This window comes from Pan troglodytes, chromosome 6, assembly GCF_028858775.2.
Source record: "Pan troglodytes isolate AG18354 chromosome 6, NHGRI_mPanTro3-v2.0_pri, whole genome shotgun sequence".
NCBI lineage: Eukaryota > Metazoa > Chordata > Mammalia > Primates > Hominidae > Pan > Pan troglodytes.
The window spans coordinates 89,999,006-90,020,774 of NC_072404.2; the positions used below are offsets into that span (position 1 = coordinate 89,999,006).

General features: G+C 34.4%; 1 protein-coding gene across 9 annotated transcripts in view; it reads left to right on the forward strand.

The window, feature by feature from the left end:
* The window catches only part of CD36 (CD36 molecule (CD36 blood group)), a 77,039-nt gene that overhangs the window by 52,331 nt on the left and 2,939 nt on the right, over nucleotides 1-21,769 (forward strand). For 7 of the 9 annotated variants that reach the window (XM_009453440.5, XM_054687608.2, XM_009453441.5 and 4 more), the window contains 11 exons: nucleotides 1,941-2,101; nucleotides 6,459-6,606; nucleotides 8,383-8,562; nucleotides 9,802-9,893; nucleotides 11,836-11,882; nucleotides 15,329-15,398; nucleotides 16,340-16,527; nucleotides 17,281-17,399; nucleotides 18,134-18,207; nucleotides 18,714-18,768; nucleotides 19,373-19,537. In XM_009453440.5, the coding sequence (XP_009451715.1) occupies nucleotides 1,941-2,101; nucleotides 6,459-6,606; nucleotides 8,383-8,562; nucleotides 9,802-9,893; nucleotides 11,836-11,882; nucleotides 15,329-15,398; nucleotides 16,340-16,527; nucleotides 17,281-17,399; nucleotides 18,134-18,207; nucleotides 18,714-18,768; nucleotides 19,373-19,537 (1,299 nt within the window). Of the gene's footprint in view, nucleotides 1-1,663; nucleotides 1,801-1,940; nucleotides 2,102-6,458; nucleotides 6,607-8,365; nucleotides 8,563-9,801; nucleotides 9,894-11,835; nucleotides 11,883-15,328; nucleotides 15,399-16,339; nucleotides 16,528-17,280; nucleotides 17,400-18,133; nucleotides 18,208-18,713; nucleotides 18,769-19,372; nucleotides 19,538-21,769 lie in introns of those variants that run through there. The other 2 variants (XM_009453447.5, XM_054687609.2) reach the window with 2 other exon arrangements.

The window sequence follows — 21,769 nt, forward strand, 5'->3', positions numbered from 1 at the left end:
GCAATTTTGTCTTAATATTAGACTTAGTATGGAAATAAGCCTTTTTGGGAGCAAATAAAAAGTTTTTCAAGGACAATTTGTTGTAAAAAGTAATAAAGATTCCATCACTCTAGCAGGTCCAATGTACCCCGTATAAGTGGATTACAGCAGCGTAGGATTTTGTAATTCCATTTTAACTTGGTGCCCAGTTCTTCTCTAAGGAATTCGCTTATTCCCTACATTAAGCAATAAGTAAAATATCATGAAGATATGAAACTTAATTTGACTTCTACCAACTAAGTGCAGAGGGTGACGGAAAAAAAAAAAAAAGAGTCATAGCATGGTGTAAAGGAGGACTAGTCTAAGGGTCAGGGATGAGGATTTTTGTCATGAATTCACTACTGTTTGCCTAGGCTGTCCTTGGGCCAGCCACCTGGTTTCTCAGAGCCTCAGTGTGATCCACTGGAAAATGTGATCATGTTCAATGTCCTTTCCTAATCTGTCATTCTGTGAAGTGGTGCTTCCAGGTCAAGGAAACAAATAGGTCAGAATGTTCCTGTGGTCATTGTTCTCTTTAGGCTCATTTTCCATGAAATAGTTGTATTCCTCTTCCTGTAGCACACTCAGGTTAAGTTGGAGCTCTTTAACCTGGGCATTCTTCCCAATACGTCATTAGAAATACCGCCTGCTTCAAAATCACCTTTGTTTGCACTATCTACTACAGCGTAATAGACTTCTGGCTCAGAGAGTGAAAGCTGTGGAAGAAAACTAGAAGAATATTTATGTTAACTCCCTTATTTTACAGCTAATGAAGTTGACCCTAGGGAGGTTTGATGACTCTCCACCCAGTCCCAAAGCAAGGAATCGAGTTCCTAATGTAGGATTTTTAATTCTCTTATTGGTGTATTTTCCACTTGTCTATTTTTACCAAAGGAGCATCAGTGATTTTTAGTGGATTTCACAAAGGAGTAATAGGACAGCTTCCTTGTCCTGTTTTTTTCTTTAAAAACTACAACCCAATAATGATGAGTGAGGCTGTTGTAATTTTTGGAAACATGATAATGGGTTGTTGCAAATATATTGAAAGTTAGGGGCTGTGTGCAGTGGCTCACACCTGTAATTCCAGCCTTTTGGGAGTCCAGGTCAGGTGGATTGCTTCAGCTCAGGAGTTCAAGATCAGCCTGACCAATATGGTGAAATCCTGTTTCTACTAAAACTACAAAAACTAGGTGGGCATGGTGGCACAGGTGAGAGGATCACTTGAGCCTGGGAGGTCGAGGCTGCAAGGAGCCAAGATTGTACCACTGTACTCCAGCCTGGGTGACAGAGCAATATCTTGTCTCAAAAAAAAAAAAAGAAAAGAAAAAGGTTAGGGAAGCCAGATTGAGCAGGATTTTGAAGACACGGTGTCAAATTTGTGTTCTTCATGTAGATATTTTTATTTTCTTAATGTAGTGAGTGTTAAGTACCATCCTCTGAAGTGTCCAACTCTTGAAGGAAAAGAAAAAGCTTCCAATACCATTAGATTTTTCACTCAGTTTTTGTGTTTTGTTTCATCAATCCAACTTAGGGGCAGAGAAGAAGTTAATGTTCAACTCAGTAAGAACTTTTTTGAACTTCGGTAAAATTTGCTTAATAAATTATGTTGACTGTTGCAATATTTTCAAAGCGTCACTCTAAAGCTTGCCGAAGGGTCACTTTAAAGTTTGCCTTAAAATCAACAGTCATGTCTTCAGTATTACACACTGATTCTCTTTGTAAAAGGCTAAAAAGACTGCTGTAATAATAATTTGTTGAAAACATTTCTGCTGCAAGTGTACGGTAAGGTTGCAAAGGTTCTCATGAATGAGGTACTTGGGCTTGGTCCTTTTATTCTGGCTGACTCAAGGCTACAAACAATCTTCCAGAAGTGCCTGTACTTACTACAAAGACATAACCCAAACTTATTTTCTTTTTCATAGCAAGTTGTCCTCGAAGAAGGTACAATTGCCTTTAAAAATTGGGTTAAAACAGGCACAGAAGTTTACAGACAGTTTTGGATCTTTGATGTGCAAAATCCACAGGAAGTGATGATGAACAGCAGCAACATTCAAGTCAAGCAAAGAGGTCCTTATACGTACAGGTGAGTGAGTCCCCACAAATATGAGGCACTCTTACCTTGACCATGTATTTCTGAGAAGTCTTCTACTTGGCAAATGTCATTGTATTGAAATGTACTTATTATTTTCTTGCCAAAAATATACTTTAAAATATTTTTCCTGTCTGTATAGAATCCTAATCTAAGAATTTAATGATTATAAGGTATTTATTTTGAAAAAAACTGGAAGATATATACATTATCCAAATATTTATTAGACAATATATAGAAAAGATAAACAGATTTTATTATAAACTTACCAGTATCAAATAACTTCCCTATGTTTATGAAGTTAGTGTTTTGTTATTGTGGCATATATTCTCAACAGCTGAAATATTCCTGCTGAGGAAAAAAAAAATCAGTTTTCACATCTTAAAATTTAAAGCATATTTTAACAGTGGTTCTCAAAGTGTAGCTGGGCCACAGCAAAATGCTGGGCCAGCTGCATCAGCATCAACAGGGAATTGGGAAACATGCAAATCCCTCCACCCCATCCCAGACCAAATGAATGAAAGAGTTGAGGCCCACTAAAGAGTTTTACAAATCCTGGGTGATTTGAATGCACAATTTTGAGAACCACCGTGCTAAATTCATTTTTCCTAACTGCGGTACCTACTCAAGATTTATATTCAAATTAACTTCCGGGTCATATAGATGTTTACATTGATCTATTTTAGTTTCACTCTTATATTTCCTCTAGTGTTGAGACAATATTTTATATCTTTCCTCTGCCTTCCCTGATAGTTTAACACACTTTTGAACAGAATCTTAGAGTATTAGAACTAGAGGAAATGATCAGCCAGAATTTGTCATTTTGTGAGTTAAAAATGCCTGATCCCGTGGATGTGAGGTCACTTGTCCATGTTCACACAGATGTAGGTACTGGTAGCTCCTAGATTTTTGTATACATTTTCTTCCATTTCAATTATAGACACTCTGTCTTTTTCACTAAAAATGGAAAAAAGGGGGAGATTGAGTTGCCAAAAACACTACCTTAACTAAGGATTAGGAATATATTTATGGTATCCATATGGAAACATAGTTATGTTCTGCTATAGAATTTGTTACCTAAATGTGTATTTTCCCTCACGGAAAATCACAACTAGTTATACACCATGATTAGTTCTCATCACAAAGTTTTGTATTTCTAATGATTTTTTATAATTTATAGTTTTAGTATCTTATCTGTTTTGGTTATCGGATGATTGTATAATTTTCCTTCTTCCCCAAAGCATTACTATGCTTCCAGATTGAAAATTCACACCCAAAATAAAATGAAATAACAGGCATGGTGAGGGTGGTGCCTACTACCATAGCACATGACATATAAGCCACAGAGGGCCTTGGGGCATGTCCTGTCTTAGCAGATTTACCCGAATCGGGTGTCTCTGTGCGCATCTGTGACAATTCATAATTTTGTCCATGAAGACTTAGTTTTTATGGGTACAAAAAAATCTTACCTTAGAATTTTCTTCATGGTCTTAAAGTTTTTATATTATTAGCAAGAGTCTATACAAATATCTTGTTGCAAAGAATGTTGTTAGGTGTACCATATATATATACACACATATATATATGTATTCATAGGTGTATATATACTTATGAAAATCTAGAATTCACATATGACCTAAGGAGAGTATCAGCATAATTGTTTAAGAAATAGAACCTAAGTGAACTGAGTAAGTGTGAGGAAAGAAAATAGTTGTTAGAATTTGAGAACTCATCATGATTTTTGTTTGTTTGTTTGTTTGGGGGAAGTTATATTTTTCACTTCTGTTTTTAATTTTGTTTATTTTTTGAGGCAAGGTCTTCTTCCGCCACCCACTCTAGAGTGCAGTGGCACGATCACAGTTCACTGCATCCTCAACCTCCTAGGCTCAAGTGATCCTCCCACCTCAGCCTCCTGAGTAGCTGGGACCACAGGCGCATGCCACTATACCCAGCTAATTTTTATGGGTTTTGTTTTGTAGACAGGGTTTCGCCATGTTGCCCATGTTGGCCTCAAACTCCTGGGCTCAAGCAATCTATGTGCCTTGGCCTCGCAAAGTGTTGGGATTACAGGTGTGACCCACCATGCCCGACCATATTTTTCACTTTTAAATATATTATTTGGGATATGAGAAAACATATTATTGAAATAGTTCTCCTCTGGTAGTTGACAGCTAATCTATATTTTATTCTTAAAGCCTTTAACCTATCTCTCTAAGGGACAAAAAGGGGATGTGTTAGATATATTTGGTTTGCTTAAAGAGGCAATGGAGCAAAGACTGGAGAAGAACAGTTGCATTTACAGCTAAATTTTAGAATCCATAAATAGCTCTTTCTATAACAATTTTAAAGGGATTCCTGATTATCTATAGGTCATCTTGTCTCAGCATGTCACCAAAATAGTCTTTTATTGTTTGCCTGAGTGCCTTAAATAATGGAAAAACAACCAGTACCTTTTAGAAAAAAGTTAACACTTTGATAGTGCATGTGTTGAGCTAAACATGCTTTTTCATAATTAATTATACCCTAAATCCATCTGACATTGGAAGTATGTGAGAATGTCCCTCCTCAAACAGAACCACAGGCTGTATTTGGCCATTGTCTGCTAAAGTAAGCTTGATTACACTTTCACAAGATATGACCTGAATCAAAGCACGAAATTGCTTGGGTTGAGATCTTATGTGTGTTTCTACCTACACCATCTCTATGAAGATGCTGTAATTCCTTCAGAATATTCTTAGATCCGTAATTCATTTTTTGAGTTACTTTACTTTGGAAAGAATATAAAGTCATCTTGAGAAAAGCATAAATTCCTTCCCTTGACCTTATAAACAAACACGTTCCAAAACTTCCATACAGTCTAACTTTTAAACAAAAAATTCAGTAATTATGTTCCCTTTTTAAAACAACATTCTAAAGGCAGGGCTGTTTTAAGGATTTTTCTTCTAGTGACTGCCATCTACTGGTATAATGTTGTCAGTACACTTTAGGTAACGTGACAATTATGTTGCTATTGTTTTAATATATGGGCATATTTCTGAAAATTGAAGTACTTTGATTTGAAATATTAGTAATATGCACACTAATTTAAAATACAATTGTCCTGAGTGCTGTTTCAGATTTTTATATTCTTTGTGTGTCTGCAGTACTTCAAGAATAGTAGTTTTAATAAAATTATATTAAAAATATATTTCTAGCCAACTTTGAATCCTCTTTTTAAAGAATCTGAGACATTTGTTTAGTAAATACATTTACTGAGAACTCATTATATACCAGGCATGATGCTTAGAGATACAAAACACTCATAAACTCCTACCCTGTAGGAATTTACATTTTTATTATAATGGAATAAAATGGGTTTTAAAAAATTCAGTCCAATTGTTTAAGTCTTTACCTTGGCTATCTACTCACTTCACAGGCATTCAAATATGACAGTGCAATTATGATATATATCTTATTTCTTCTCAGTGAATATCTTCCACTTGTGAAATGTATTTTTCCTGTAATAATCACCCTTCACCGCGTTCCTAAAATGTAGTTGGTACTTTGCAGCTTAGATATGTTAGAGTCAGGAGATTAGAACTAGCAAAAGTATTCAATATACTTGAGGGGTTGGGGAAGTTAGTCTATGACCCTTAAAAATGGAAATTATATTCTTATCTCTAATTCTCATTAAAGAAGTCCTGAAAAAGGGAAAAAGCAGTGCTGGATAGGCCTTGTATTTTGATCATTCTTTCTAATATAAGAAAATGTGCTCTAAATATTCCCCTGCTGAAGCCCCTGTACTTTTTCCTCCTTATCCTCAGGATAAAGTCTCATTTGAGTATTAGATGCAACTCTTTCATGTTTGAGATCTTACTTGTTTCAATAACTTTATTTCCACTACTCTCCTCACCTCTTACTCTGTAATCCAACCACACTCAAATATCTGCATTTCCCAAAACAAATTATGTTCATTCTTATGCATGCTACCATCTGCCGTACTTTACCTAACTAAACTTGTATTTGTTACATAGACCATTTATGTAGACTTGTACTAAAAAGTGTTTTAACCCTCACCCCTACCCTGACCATTCTAAATCTGGATCTGGATCTGTTTTGTGTTTTCCCATGGAGTCTCCATTATAACAATATTCCTTCTCTCTCACTATTTTAATTTCCAGTTTGCCAGTTTAAGACCCCTTCTCATTAGTTTGCTAGAGACCCTGGCTGATTTCTCATTTTAACACCATTGCTTACATACTATCTGGCATATTCTGTGTGTTCAAAAATCATTTGTTGAATGAATGACATTTGAGATCTAATGTTCACATATGACAAATGTTTTGAATTTTGTTTACTGCTGTTTCTTTAGAGTTCGTTTTCTAGCCAAGGAAAATGTAACCCAGGACCCTGAGGACAACACAGTCTCTTTCCTGCAGCCCAATGGTGCCATCTTCGAACCTTCACTATCAGTTGGAACAGAGGCTGACAACTTCACAGTTCTCAATCTGGCTGTGGCAGTGAGTAGACAAACAACAAAGTTATCTATTTTAAAATACTCTAGAACTCACGTAATTAATCCTATCATTAGAATTATTAGGTTTTACTTGTTTTTCCATTTTTATCAAAATGTATTCCTATATCATTATTTTGAATGGAGGCATGGTCATTTGGAAAGTGACAAAATCATATAAGAATCGACTGCATTAGAAGACCACTTTATTTTTTTCATTATTTTTGTCGAAACATTCTCTATATTTAATTTCAATTTTATAACAGATGACAGGAAGATGCTTAAGAAACAAGTACAACATTTGTTTCAGTATGTCTTTAAATGATAGACTTTAAAGTATGTAAGCAACTATATAATAAAAGGTTTCCAAACGCAGCCTGTAAGAAATCAGGCAAATTTTACTATAAGCAATAAACCATTCCAAGCTTTCCAGACAGTGTACCAGTAGCTGTACCAGTGGGCAATAACCTTTAACCAAACAAAAACAAACAAACAAACAAAAGCACTTTGCAATTTGTTGCTGCAAAATGGGGAGAAAAAAAGAGTATATAAACTTGATGGCACAACTGTCAATATAATTTAAGGGAAAATAAAGTCGATAAGGTTGATGGTGTCTATTGTTTGGAAAGTCGAATTCGGCTATTTGCTTGGGGCTCTAGAGACCACACCACTGAACAAACATAAAACTCTGCAGAGTCTAGCTATCCGCCAACAGGGGGTGCCGTCCAAATTCATGGCAAATAAAGGGCATTTGGTGCTCACCATTCACAACAGGCGGACATTTATGTGGATGAAGTACAATTTCTTCAGCAAGCTCAGCAAAAACTCTTAAGGGGCAAATATGAACTCTGCATTTTAAGAAAAATAGAAAACGAAAACACAAAATCCTAAAAAGTATATGAAGGCTCTGCATTAGCACACTGGCATCAAACCACACATCCACAGCACATCCTAATTCTATGGGAAACAATCCTTGCTTATCGGAGGTGCATATCTAAATTCAATAGCTTACCAATATCTTCTTGGGAGTAGGCCAAAAGGAAACAGAAAACCCACATTAAAAAAAGAAGTTTCTTTTCCTAAACATTTTCCTGAAGCTGAAATTGAAGTGGAGAGGACGTCAGTTGTCCTCGTCGAAATCGTAGTCCTCCTCATCCTCCCCAACCTGGGACACCGGGGTCTTCACCCTGGAGATGCTGTACTGAGACCTGTTGGAGCTTGTGGCCAGCATTTCATCCGCACCATTGGTCAGGTCACTGGCAGAGAGCCTCGTGCCATTAGACGTGGAACCTGCCGTTGTGATGAACACGCCTGCAACAATTGTCTGCGCCATTTCTGTCACGTGTGGCTCCAGCGCCTTTGGGACTAGACTTACGGCTTTTTTTTTTTTTTAAGTTCTGGGATACATGTGCTGAACGTGCAGGATTGTTACATAGGTATACATGTGCCATGGTGCTTTGCTGCACCTATCAAACCATCATCTAGGTTTTAAGCCCCGTATGCCTTAATGCATTAGATATTTGAGAAGACCACTTTAAGTGTATCGTTAAATAAATAGAGCTTAACTTGGAATGTCATCTTCTTGTGGCTGGCACTGAGGCAAAGAAATGTAATCATCTAGGAATTAGACGAATTGCATTTTGAGTTTTGGCAGGATCTGGCAGTAATTTTAAAGATAAGCTTTAAAAAGTTTTGTATTAAGCTCAATATTAGCATTTAATCCATTTATTTGTTAAAATCTAATATTGTATTCTTGTCTTAAACAGTGACTTTGTTTTTGTAGGCTGCATCCCATATCTATCAAAATCAATTTGTTCAAATGGTCCTCAATTCACTTATTAACAAGTCAAAATCTTCTATGTTCCAAGTCAGAACTTTGAGAGAACTGTTATGGGGCTATAGGGATCCATTTTTGAGTTTGGTTCCGTACCCTGTTACTACCACAGTTGGTCTGTTTTATCCTGTAAGTACCAAATATGAATGGCAATATTATTACATTTTAATTGAATTAATTCGATGGCATTGGCAAGGCATAATTTTATAATTTAGCTCATTAGTCTTATTGCTGATCTGGAGACATATATCCTAACTTTTTAAAAAGTCCGCTTCTCATTATAGCTTCAGCTTTCCTAGTTGGGAAATTCATCTGAATTTAACAATTAAATTTAAACCTGAAGAATAGATTTACTAAGGTTTCTACTCATTTATAAATACACAATTTTTTAAAAATTAGCCGGTAAGCTAGTCTGTAAATCTTTGAGCGCTGTTTTTGGCTTTTATCTCCCTATTCACATAATCAAGTTTAATACCATATTTTTGTTTGTTTTAAATATACTCCTCATTCCTCCTTTTCTAGACCTCTTACAATTTTAATTTATATTTAAAAGTTAGCCTAATGTTCACATCTCAATTCTGATAAGGTAATAGACTTCATTTTAATGGGATTTGTAAATAAGAATTTTTAGTAGTCCATAATGTCGTGAAATGGCAGCTTGAAGATTAAGGAAAATGTGAACTTGATGGTGTACTTGATTACCGCTTAATGTTTTGAATTACAAATAGGATAAGCTAACTACTGAATTGGAAGTTGGACTATGACTTCATTTGGCACTATATGTGAATATTATGTTCTCTAGTTCATTGTTTTACTTTTAGATACTGTTAGGATTACAAGGTTATATATCAATTATAAATGAATGTAGAAAGCCATAATGAATCAAATTCATTCTGATTTTAACTCAATACTCATAGCTCTTTCTTTGGCTAATGCTTTAACTTTTGGATGTCTAATTTTTATCATTTTAGTAACCACTTATTATCATTTTAGTAACCACTTATTAATGATTGTAACATTTAGAATACCCCTAGAAATCATTGTTCTTATAGGTTTGTTCAATGTCCCTCACCTCAACATAGTAAGAATAGTGATCAAAATGCCCTCATTGGCTTAATTATGACAGAGTGCTAGAGTTCACATCATGTCAGTTTCTGATATGTATCTTCTTTGTCGCAGCATCTAGCACTTATTTCTAGGCACCTTTCACAATTTTTAAGGCCAATAATTTAAAAAAATGTATTGCAGATGTATTTCAAGTCATTTGAGTAACCAGTGATTAAGAAATGTGAAAGTGAGTTATGTATTGTACAACTTTGAAAAAATGACTTGTTGTAGAAGTAACATTTTCCCATACATATATTTCAGTACAACAATACTGCAGATGGAGTTTATAAAGTTTTCAATGGAAAAGATAACATAAGTAAAGTTGCCATAATCGACACATATAAAGGTAAAAGGTAAGTATTCTGGTAAAATGTGCATGTATGTTACTAGGGTACTCTTAAGCAGGAATAGTATTCATTTAACATCTCATAAGACATAGGCATCAACCTATAGAACAGACCTGGTTATAATTCAGCTCTGGAAACTCCTGTTCTGCTAGGTATTAACTCTTTAGTTGTGGTAACTGGTGAGTTCACACCAGTGCATAGCTGCTGACTATCAGTTCCACTTTAAGGTTTGGTTCACCTTTCTGCACAGGTTATGGTTGTGTTACATAAATCCCCAAAGGGACTATTTTTTCATCTCTGCTACTTATCCAGCATTACAGTATAATTATTCTTACAATTAGATAACCATAAATGAAAAGGTCAAAAAAAAAAAAACAACACATCAACTGATTGTGTAGTAGATGGAAACTTTTTTTTTACTTTTTAAATCGAGCATATCGAATTCCATATTCCAGTGGCATGACCTAAATGTGTCTATAAAGATGGAAGCTTAATGAATCCAGGCAAGTGCTTTCATGACCTTCCCCCTGCAAATAGTCTTTAAATAATTTTCCATATTGATAACTCAGCTTTTTTAACTTTATCAATGCAAAAATAGAATGAATATTTCAAGTGCAGTTCTACAATGTAAATACAAAATGTGAAAATGAAGACTTTGCCAACTTTAAAGTGGTAAAATAACAAATCAGCTTCCTGAGCCATTATTTCCTTTTTTTTTCTAGCTCCAGCCTATTCACCTAAAGAATTTATAATTTATCATATATGTAAACTAGGAAGAACCCTAATAAATATCAGGGGAATAAGCTTTCTTCTCCATAAAATTAACAATTGTGTGTTTGACTAGTTTTTTTCTGAAAAAGAATAAAGTGATCAAAACCAAAAGAGATGAAATGTTTTTATTAATATAAAGTAACCCCTACCTCAAACTGAGTCTATCTAATGATTGCTTTTAACAGCTAAATATTACTAGTGGAGTACTTTTTCTTCTAAAGAGTCCACAGTTACATATTTTTATAGAAAAAGTCAGTAGAGGGAAAAAAACACTTCTAAGTATTCACTTAAAAGGAAATCACAGCAATTTTTTATATTGAGAAATAACGAGCATTTCACTCTAATATTACAGAGAGACGTGGAGGGGAGTTGCAAAGCGCTCCTAATTAGAGTAAGAATTTCACATCATTTTAAGATTGTAAGGTTGATTTAACTCATGGCAAGACTGAACACGATTAACCACTTATTTTGTTTAAGCAATGGCTTGTCTTGACATGTCACTGTCAGGAGTGGAAAAAAAGTTTTTCCATCACCAAAAAGTGAGGATGCAGGGAAAATATTACTATTGTTTTTATCATTTCCAGATATATATAGCTTATTTAGACAGCAAAGTATAAATTAATAAACTCTTTCCTACTTTAACGCCAGTCCACGAGAGAATTAAAGGGAGGAAGGGGCAAGAATATAAATTAATCATCTACATGTTTTGAATGTTTGCTGATCCAAACATCTGCTTCTTTCCTCTTCCCTGCTTCTCTCTTCTGCCTGCCTTGTACTGAGCTTATATCAGTTACCCACTTAACACTTTCCTTCTACTCATTCTGAACACTTATACTACTGAGTAATTCATGTATCCCATTGGAAAAAAAAAATTTTCCCCTAAGTAGAGATCTAAGTTTCTGATAAATGTTTTTAATTTTTTTCTTATTCCAAGATGTTTCTAATTAACACCTGGCAGTTTTTATTTTATGATCTTGCTACCTAATGGCATCAGGTACATTGCAATAAGATAAAAGGTTCAAACAAAACAAACAGAATTGAACATTTCTTAAACTTAGTACTTGTCACATTTAAATGCATCATATTAACAGAAGTATTGAATTATAATAGAAAAAGTAATGTAAGAAAGGTATTCTTTAAATAAGAATGTTTATTCATTGTCTTTTTCTATTCCTAGGAATCTGTCCTATTGGGAAAGTCACTGCGACATGATTAATGGTACAGGTAAGAATATTTGTTTTGTGGTCATCACAGTGAATCCACCTCCCTTTCCCACAAATCCACCGTTGTACTGACAGTGTTCTGAAAGTTGAGGGTGTGTGTTTACTTGCCTTTATATCCCCACAACAAAATTCAGAGTCACTATTTGTATATAGGCTTAATGTCTGTTCAATGTGATGGGATTTGTAAAGATTAATCATAAAAAATTAGCCCTTACTGCATGATTCAGAGAAATGTTTGCTTTGTAAAAACTTTACTGCCATCCTGGCAACAGAAGTAAATGGTAAAAAACAAACAACAACAAAAAACACTTTAGTTACATTTCAAATATTTTATAAATAGTATACAGATAAGTTAGAATTGAAAGAATTTTTAAAAAGCTAATTACAACATAGAAAACATATCTAAGCAAGGCTTATAGCTGAGATAGAATAAAGTTGCAAGACAGAACCATCCATTTTTGGATAAGGTGGTCAGAATGAGAGAGAAAACAATAACAAAGTCAGATGTCTTCTTAACTGTGAAAAATATATGTAAAAAATGAGCATTCATAAACTTAGATTTAGGGTATGGTTAGATCAGGTTTATTCTCCTTCAGGAAAAGCAAAGTACAGATATGCCTATTAGTTTAAGAATTAAGATTTTTAAAAAGCAATGGGAGGCTGGTCACGGTGGCTCATGTCTATAATCCCAGCACTTTGGGAGACCAAGGCAGGTAGACTATTTGTGCCCCAGAGGTTGAGACCAGCCTGGGCAACATGGCAAAATCCCATCTCTACAAAAAAAAATACAAATATTAGCTGGGTGTGCTGGCACACGCTTTTAGTTCTGGCTACTTGGGAGGCTGAGGCAGGAGGATCACTTGATTCCAGGAGGTGGAGGCTGCAGTGAGCTATAATTGTGCCTCTGCACTCTAGCCTGGGCAATAGTGTGAGACCCTGTCTCAAAAAAAAAAAAAAGTGGTGGGAATCGAATACCATGAAGTAATTAATATCCAGAGGCAAGCTTTCAACTACTAGGAAACAAAAGCATGAAGTTTAGAAAATTAGGGAATATCCCATAGGAAAATGATATAACAAAGATAAAGACACTTAAGTAAAAATGAAGTACAGAGAATGTTTACTTTGCCAAAGGTATGATTATTGACTTCGTATGCGTACTTGATTCTATCATTGCCTTGTAGGAAATGATAAACAAAAAAAGCAAACAAAAAAAAACAGCAAAAACACTGTTGGATTTGCAGGTTTTTTTTTTTTTTTTTTTTGAGACATAGTCTGGCTCTGTCGCCAGGCTGGAGTGCAGTGGTGCGATCTCGGCTCACTGCAACCTCTGCCTCCCGGGGTTCAAGTGATTCTCCTACCTCAATCTCATGAGTAGTTGGGACTACAGGCATGTGCCACCACACCCAGCTAATTTTTGTATTTTTAGTAGAGACGGTTTCACCATGTTGGCCAGGATGGTCTTGATCTCTTGACCTTGTGATCCGCCCCCCTCGGCCTCCCAAAGTGCTGGGATTACAGGCTTGAGCCACCACACCTGGCCAAGGCTTTGCAGGGTTTTGAGCCATAGGAGTGGGCAAATAAGCTATTTTCTAAGTAAAGCATTTCTGGAAATAAATTTTCAAGTCCTCAATACTACCAATGCTAGTAGTTGTATAAGCGGAATACTTAGTCCTTAGATGCAGAGATAAATATACTGTGTTAATCCTAGTAAAGGATTCTTTAAGGAGAAAAATCTTTAAAAAGAAGATTCATTGACAATAATAGAAATGCATGAGCATCAGGCATGATGTTAAAAATATCTATGGGGAAAATAGGGCTGATACAAACTAGGAAAAGAGGGAATTTGGACAGAGCAGGGGATGATCCCTGTGAGAGAGATTCTTGCTTATGGCACTAGGGAAAAGAAAGTAATAAAACAGTAAGGTTCTAATGTGTTTTCATCGTAATTTAGAAGTGCATCCTCTTTACCTTCTTCAGTAAGTTTGAAAAGACTTAAAATGAAAGTATTGGTATACATTTAGAATGTTTCTTTTGGGAGGACAGAAAAAAAGCTCTGCAAATATCAGCTATGTTGCAGTCATTGTCCATGGTAGTTGCTGGGTATAATTAGGACATAATCTTCAATGATATTTTAGATAATGATCTTAAAAGCTTTTCAATGCATTTTTCTTTGATTATTAAGGAAATGGAAAAGCAGTTGTTGTCAATGTCCATATGGGGGCTTATATTTTACTTGTCACAAGAGTGTAAACTAATGAAAACAAGGTCACAAGGTTGACACACTTGCCAGAGAAAGAACCTACAATGCATAATCAAAGATGAGACTTACCATTTAAAACTCATTCAATGATGGCTCGTATTAGTGATATTCATGTGAGAAGTACATGGAGGAGTTAACTATTTCTTCATATATCCAATGTTTGCCATGGATCATAGCTGTAGCAAAAAGTAAATTCAATAAATGACTTTTTTAGTACACTTTCAAAGCATTTGAAGTTCTGTTTAGTGAGAGAACTTTAGTAAATATTTTTGGAAGTATTAATCAGCCATTAGGACAAATGAGAAAAAAAATCACTACAAATAAATGTGGACATGGCAGGAGATCCAAATGAACTTCACTGGAAGAAAAGTGCCACTCTACTGGTGGGGTAGGGCATTTCAAAAAACAAACACAATGTTAGCCTTAACATTTCGTGTTTAAGTTTCTTTTATTTTGTACCATTAAATATGTATAGTATGTAGATTTGTTGTTGACAATAGCAGCCGCCAGCCATATGTAACTGTTAAGGACTCAAAATCTGGCTAGTATGATTTGAAATGTGCTGTAAATATAAAATGCACAGTGGATTTTGAGACTTTAAGAATTTAAAATATTTTATAATGGTTACATGTTAAAATATTTTGGATATTAATAAGTTAAATATAGTTTTGTTTTGTTTGAGACAAAGTTTTCCACTTGTCGCCCAGGCTGGAGTGCAATGGCATGATCTTGGCTCACTGCAGTATCCGCCTCCTGGGTGCAAGCAATTATCCTGCCTCAGGATAGCTGGGATTACAAGTGCCTACCTCAGGATAGCTGAGGCAGGCCTATCCTGCCTCAGGATAGCTGCCTCCCAAGTAGCTGGGATTACAAGCGCCTACCACCACACCCAGCTAATTTTGTGTATTTTTAGTAGAGACGGGGTTTCACCATGTAGGCCAGGCTGGTCTCAAACTCCTGACCTCAGGTGATCCACCCGCCTTGGCCTTCCAAAGTGCTGGGCTTGCAGGCATGAGCCAGCATGCCTGGCCAGTTATTTCTTTTTACCTTTTAAAAATGTGGCTGCTAGATAAATTACTTAGGCAGTTTGCATTACATTTCTATGGACTACACTGGAGGAGAGATTTCTAGGTTTTTTTCTAGAACACATATTACATCTAATCATTTGCCACTCGATTTTTAAACAGATGCAGCCTCATTTCCACCTTTTGTTGAGAAAAGCCAGGTATTGCAGTTCTTTTCTTCTGATATTTGCAGGTAAGACAGATACTGAAGTATGTCTGAGTCAGACCCTAGGTGACAAAATGCAGACCAAGAAACTTAAACACAGCATAGGAAATTCATCATGTTTATTAACTAACTCTTTGCAAAATGTTCTTCTGCATCCTCCAATTTTTAATAGTACAAATCATTTTTTTTGCCATTTCTATCTAAGCAAGAACCATTTTGCCTTTTAAAAACTAAACTAGTAGTCTATTAACGATCAAGTCCAGAAGGGCGTGCCCAATCTTTCTAAAGACATACAGAGAAGATGATGCAAATGTAACAGAACTGTGTTAATGTGCTCTGCTCAGATTTGTGGGGCCCAGTAGATAACACACAAGCACTGGAGCCTTTACCACTACCCTTGAGCCCAAGCTCTGTCCCTAAAGACTGTATGCTTGTGGGTAGGCATTTAACATATCTGAATTTTTTTCTTATCTGTACAATTTAAGACAGCAGTATTTCTTCATATACGTGTATCTGGGGATAAGAAAAAAATGTGTATTGAACCCTATGATAGACACTTGGTAAACGATGGAAATGTACCAGGTATATATCCAGCATGTATATGCATACACTCCAGTGAGTGGTCTTTCTTTCCAGGATTAATTAAGCCGTGAAAGAAACTATTTCATTTAAACTGATCACAAAGTATTTGAAGGAAGTCCTATAAATATTTACTCTATTGGATAAATTGCCTGTGAGAAGTAACTTGGGTATAAATAAACATGGTACTTCACAAACAAGAATAGTTCATGCTTGGCTATTGAGTTTTAGTATGTGTTAAAATTTCCCAATCACTTTTTTTCTAAGAATGAAACAAGAATTTAAAAGAGTATATGATGTTTCTAAGTTAAAACAAGAATAAGAAAAAATGAATCTCCAGAATGTAAGTTCAGGTTCCTGGAATGCAGCTCTTTTTTCTCTGTATTTAGGTCAATCTATGCTGTATTTGAATCCGACGTTAATCTGAAAGGAATCCCTGTGTATAGATTTGTTCTTCCATCCAAGGCCTTTGCCTCTCCAGTTGAAAACCCAGACAACTATTGTTTCTGCACAGAAAAAATTATCTCAAAAAATTGTACATCATATGGTGTGCTAGACATCAGCAAATGCAAAGAAGGTGAGTAAATATCCTCAGTAGCACAGTCCATATCATAATTTGTGATATTCTTTAAGATGAGAACTTTACCATAATCCTTTAGCAACCAAAATTTAAAATATATCATAATTTGTGATATTCTTTAAAATGAGAACTTTACCATAATCCTTTAGCAACCAAAATTTAAAATTAAAGTAAGAAAGTAATTAGGGCAGAAGAATGGTGGCAGAAAATTTTAGTGCTGATTTTGTATTTTGGGAAGATCCCACTTGTGTTTCAGTATTACAAAATTTAGTTAAAACCACACCAGTATTTCCTTGTGGCTGCTTTTAGATTGAGGGTGAAATGAAAATAATTCCGAGAACACATTAAACATCCTGTTATTCATCTGTCCTAACTTTTTTCACAGGAAAATGGTACAGGTAAATGTATTTTCAGTATGTATCTAAAGCTAGAGTTAAACATAAAATTTGGAGACTAGCTTATCCTGTACATATTTATCATACTAACATGGGTGTGGAAGAAGAAAGAAAAAACTAGTGTTAAATAAATTCTTAGTCCATAGACATATTACTGCCTGAAAGCTTTACATATTGAAAATTAATACTGAAGGAGTTTACAGTAGAAATCAACTGACATAATTCTTCCCCACCCATGTTAAAAACCATGTATTTTTTAATGCAAGAAGCTTTAGTTTTGTGGAAATATTTTTTGAGTTATATGTGAAATGAAGGAAGTTATTAATTCCAATTGACTCTTAAAACTTGTCTTCAGGGAGACCTGTGTACATTTCACTTCCTCATTTTCTGTATGCAAGTCCTGATGTTTCAGAACCTATTGATGGATTAAACCCAAATGAAGAAGAACATAGGACATACTTGGATATTGAACCTGTAAGAAAACACATTATTGATCTGATTTGGTTGATATTTTTAAAAATACAATACAATTGAAATAAAAATAATCTTGTCGATGATTATTTATTCAATAAATAATCATATTTATTGAATCACATTCTTGAAAGTTACTGAAACTTAGGTCGATTTCTTCCTATTGTTTATGAAGTGATTCTAATTGGCTTAAAATAATTTTATATAAATATTTAGATGAGGAGTTATTGTATATTATGCAAAAGTCAAAGAGTATATGTGAGTTTGACTATACTTATTGTCAAAATCTATAAAATTGTTGTAGTGCAACAGTTTTAATCATCTTTATTTTTGTATCTTCCTTTTCAAAAAGTAAATGAAATTCTAGGATTTTAGTAGTTATGTTTTAGTTTAAACAATGACACATGGATTCTAACTGAATATATATTTGACCAGGAATTATCTGAGATCTTATATTTTGTTGCTGATTTTTGATTTTTTTAAAACCATTTCAAGTAACTCACAATCACAAATCTAACGAACTAAAACCTTGACATTCGATTGGGCAAATAAATTGTGTGTATCTATATGGATGCATGTGTATATAAATATAACTATATATGCAGTTTTTAAAGTTTCAATTAGTCCTGTTTAACCTTAAGTTACTACCTTCTCTTCTGCTGTAAGAAAAATAAGTTTTGAATAGTATAAAAGAATGTTTTTAAAAGTTGGTAATTATTTAGTTGTTCTCTTTTTAGATAACTGGATTCACTTTACAATTTGCAAAACGGCTGCAGGTCAACCTATTGGTCAAGCCATCAAAAAAAATTCAGTGAGTCTCTTGAAAATGGTTATTTTGATATGATCTGTAGTATCGTAGTATCTTCTTGTAAGAACATGAGTAAATCTATGTAAGTAAGTGGAAATAACATCTGATATCAACTTATCTTTAGCTTAACGTCACCAATCATTATTAAATGCTTATGACAAATTTCACAGATTTTGGAATGGTTTTATGGTTTTATTTGAGCATTTGATAGCATCTCTTATTTTGTTAGCTGCCCAAATATTTCTATGACAATAATTTTTGGAATTCATATTTCAGTTCCCCGAGAATTTATTGAAAGGAAAAATCCACACTTGGGAAAAAAATCAATGTGATTAGAAGACATATAAGAGCAAAGGAAGTCAAAAACAACTATATTAAAATTTAAATGAGTCATTACAGGAACAAAATCAAATTAGCAACAGCAACTAATTTATGAACATTTATTTTAAAGTTTGTTATATATAAATATTAGTTTATATGTTCATAATTATTTTCAACGTATATTACAGAGTATTAAAGAATCTGAAGAGGAACTATATTGTGCCTATTCTTTGGCTTAATGAGGTTTGTATTTGCAGCTGTTAGTCATTAAAAACAACCTTCTTTGTATATAAACAAGCTCTTGATGTTTCAAAAGAATGTATAGTATTTAAAGCTATATGTATTTCCATTACCCATATGGATGAGTATACATTTATTTAACCTATTTGAGATGATCCAACTGAACAAAAACATTTCCTATCATTTAAGATTTTCTTCAAAAATGCATCTATTAAACACATTTTCTTGTTGTAACATTTGTCTTAGGACAGTCTATCCTATTGCCTGACAAGGTATTTTTACTATAAATCCATGCATTGATAGCTATAAAAGCATTGATAGCTATAAAAATAGGAAAAGCATTGAATAAGTCTTTGGAGCAAATGAAACTGTTGACCTTTTGATAGTTCTGAAGAGCAAATGAATCCCAGTACATTGAAGAGTACCGTACTCTATCTGACACTTAATTGCCTTTCTTGACTTGCAAAAGGAATTCCATTAACTTGCCTTATAGATACTGATGACTAACACCAATAGAGGTGTTAGAAAAAAGGGTGATAGGCAATTGAAGGGTTTATTTTGTTTTACTAATGTACCCAAATAATGTTGATTATTAACTTGATTACAGACTGGGACCATTGGTGATGAGAAGGCAAACATGTTCAGAAGTCAAGTAACTGGAAAAATAAACCTCCTTGGCCTGATAGAAATGATCTTACTCAGTGTTGGTGTGGTGATGTTTGTTGCTTTTATGATTTCATATTGTGCATGCAGATCGAAAACAATAAAATAAGTAAGTATGTACCAAAAAATATTGCTTCAATAATATTAGCTTATATATTACTTGTTTTCATTTTATCAAAGAGAAGTTACATATTAGGCCATATGTATTTCTAGACATGTCTAGCCACGGATCATTTTTAAATATAGGTAAATAAACCTATAAATATTATCATGCAGATCACTAAAGTATATCTTTAATTCTGGGAGAAATGAGATAAAAGATGTACTTGTGACCATTGTAACAATAGCACAAATAAAGCACTTGTGCCAAAGTTGTCCAAAATTGACTGGTTCATTTCTCAATTATATAGCTAGTTATATATTATCTGATATTTAAAAATAATTGACTAGGAAATGGTTTCATAAGAACAGGATTGCTGCATGTAGACATGCTGGCCGTGCATTTTCCAAATCCAGAAAAGTCCTGAACAAAAATTTGAATATAATAGTATCAGGAAATAGGGGAAAATAGTGTTCAACATAGTAGAACCAAGTACTCAGAGTGGTGTACAAGAGTTTTGGCAGAATTGTAGAGAGACTTTAGGCCTCTATGCTTTAGATATTAGTGTCCATGCACTCTTAAAGATGAATGAATGCCTGACCTTTCCTAAAGGAAAACCTTTTTTTAGTTATCACAGGTAGCATTGGTGTTGCCTGTGGGGGAGAATTTTTTACTTTCTCCCTATTTTTCTTCAGCCCACCTCAAGGCAATGTAAATAAAAGCAGTATGTGTGTTATAATAACTTATTTAGTTGTTTACTGTGTGCCAGTACCATGCTAAAGATTCTTTATCTCACATGAGCCCTAATACAATTTCATGATTTTCCAATAGCCTGGATTCATCAGCATCCGTTCTATCTTCTAGAGATGTTCCATGAAATCATCACACATTTTAATTGTTTATGATGACCAAAGCATAAATCAGTGAAAGTGGAATTTGGGGACCAATAATTTCCTTTTGTGAGATGGAGAGCTTGTGTTTGAAAAGGCAACCTAATTTTTGGTTCTAATCAATCACTTCTACCACTATTTAGTCACCAAAAAGACAATAATTCTGCATCCAAACTATTTGGACAGAATGGCTTCAAAATGCTAGCCTAAAATGTTCACATTATAAAAAGTTAAATATCACCTTCAATACCTGTCAGTAGCCTACTGACAAATTATGACTAAACAAAGGTATTTGTATGACTAGGTAATAGAAAAGATCATCCGCTGAAAAGTAAAACAAAATAACAAAAAAACTTGTCCTAATGGGAAAGCAAAGCATGCTTAATAAAAGGAAATGCAGAAGTTATAAACATGTTTTGTAAGTATTCAGAATTAAAATTATGTGATACATTTTTATGATTGCTTAATGATCCTTGGATGTCAGATTCCTTGGGTCTATTTATAGCTAAATTATAATGAAAAATTCAAGGCTTGCTGGAGCAACTTTGTCAACAAATATATTAGTTTTGCTTATATATTTGATTTTTATGAGGAAAAATTACTACCCTTTTTTACAAGCAGAGAATAAACTGTTGATTACTTGATTTACTAGATTTAGAAGAATCACAAAAGATGTAGATTTTCTTAAGCAAAATTCAGCTCTTAATATCATAAAAATTATATCTTTGGGCAGATTTGTAAACAATAGGAACAAGTAAGAAGACAGGTATGTAAGAAGGAGCAAAGTGTAAGACGGTGGAGCTTTAATGTGTGGTTTTACTCAGGGGGTCACAAGAAAATAACCCAATGGTCCTTTTGAAAGTAGGACATACACCTTTAAATGGAAGTTGGTCTGAAGGGTGTGGAAATGCTGGTCCAGGGCAGATGCACTTTAGCTACCATTCCTTGCCTGGTGTGTGCTTGTCTTGAGGGTTGAGAAGCACCCTTCTTATGTGCCTTTCTGGAATGGGAATGTGTTTTGCCCTATTGGTGAAGTCCGTTAGAGAACTTCTCTCTGCAGCTAGAGAAATTGAACTGATTAATAAAAAGTATGATATCTAAGATATACTGCCACTCTACAGGCAGTAAATGATTCTTCACATTTGTGCACCAGCTACATTATGACCCTTGGTAATACCGACCAACAGGATGAAAATTGGATATGCTTTACTTTTACAAAGCACACCTTATCTTTTAGTTGAAGAAATGGTGGCACTATTTATTTCCTTTTTTGCACTAAGCAACTGCACATTTCAAAAGGATTATTGAGATGTTATGAAAATCTCTACCTTGCACAAAAAAAAACCCAGCA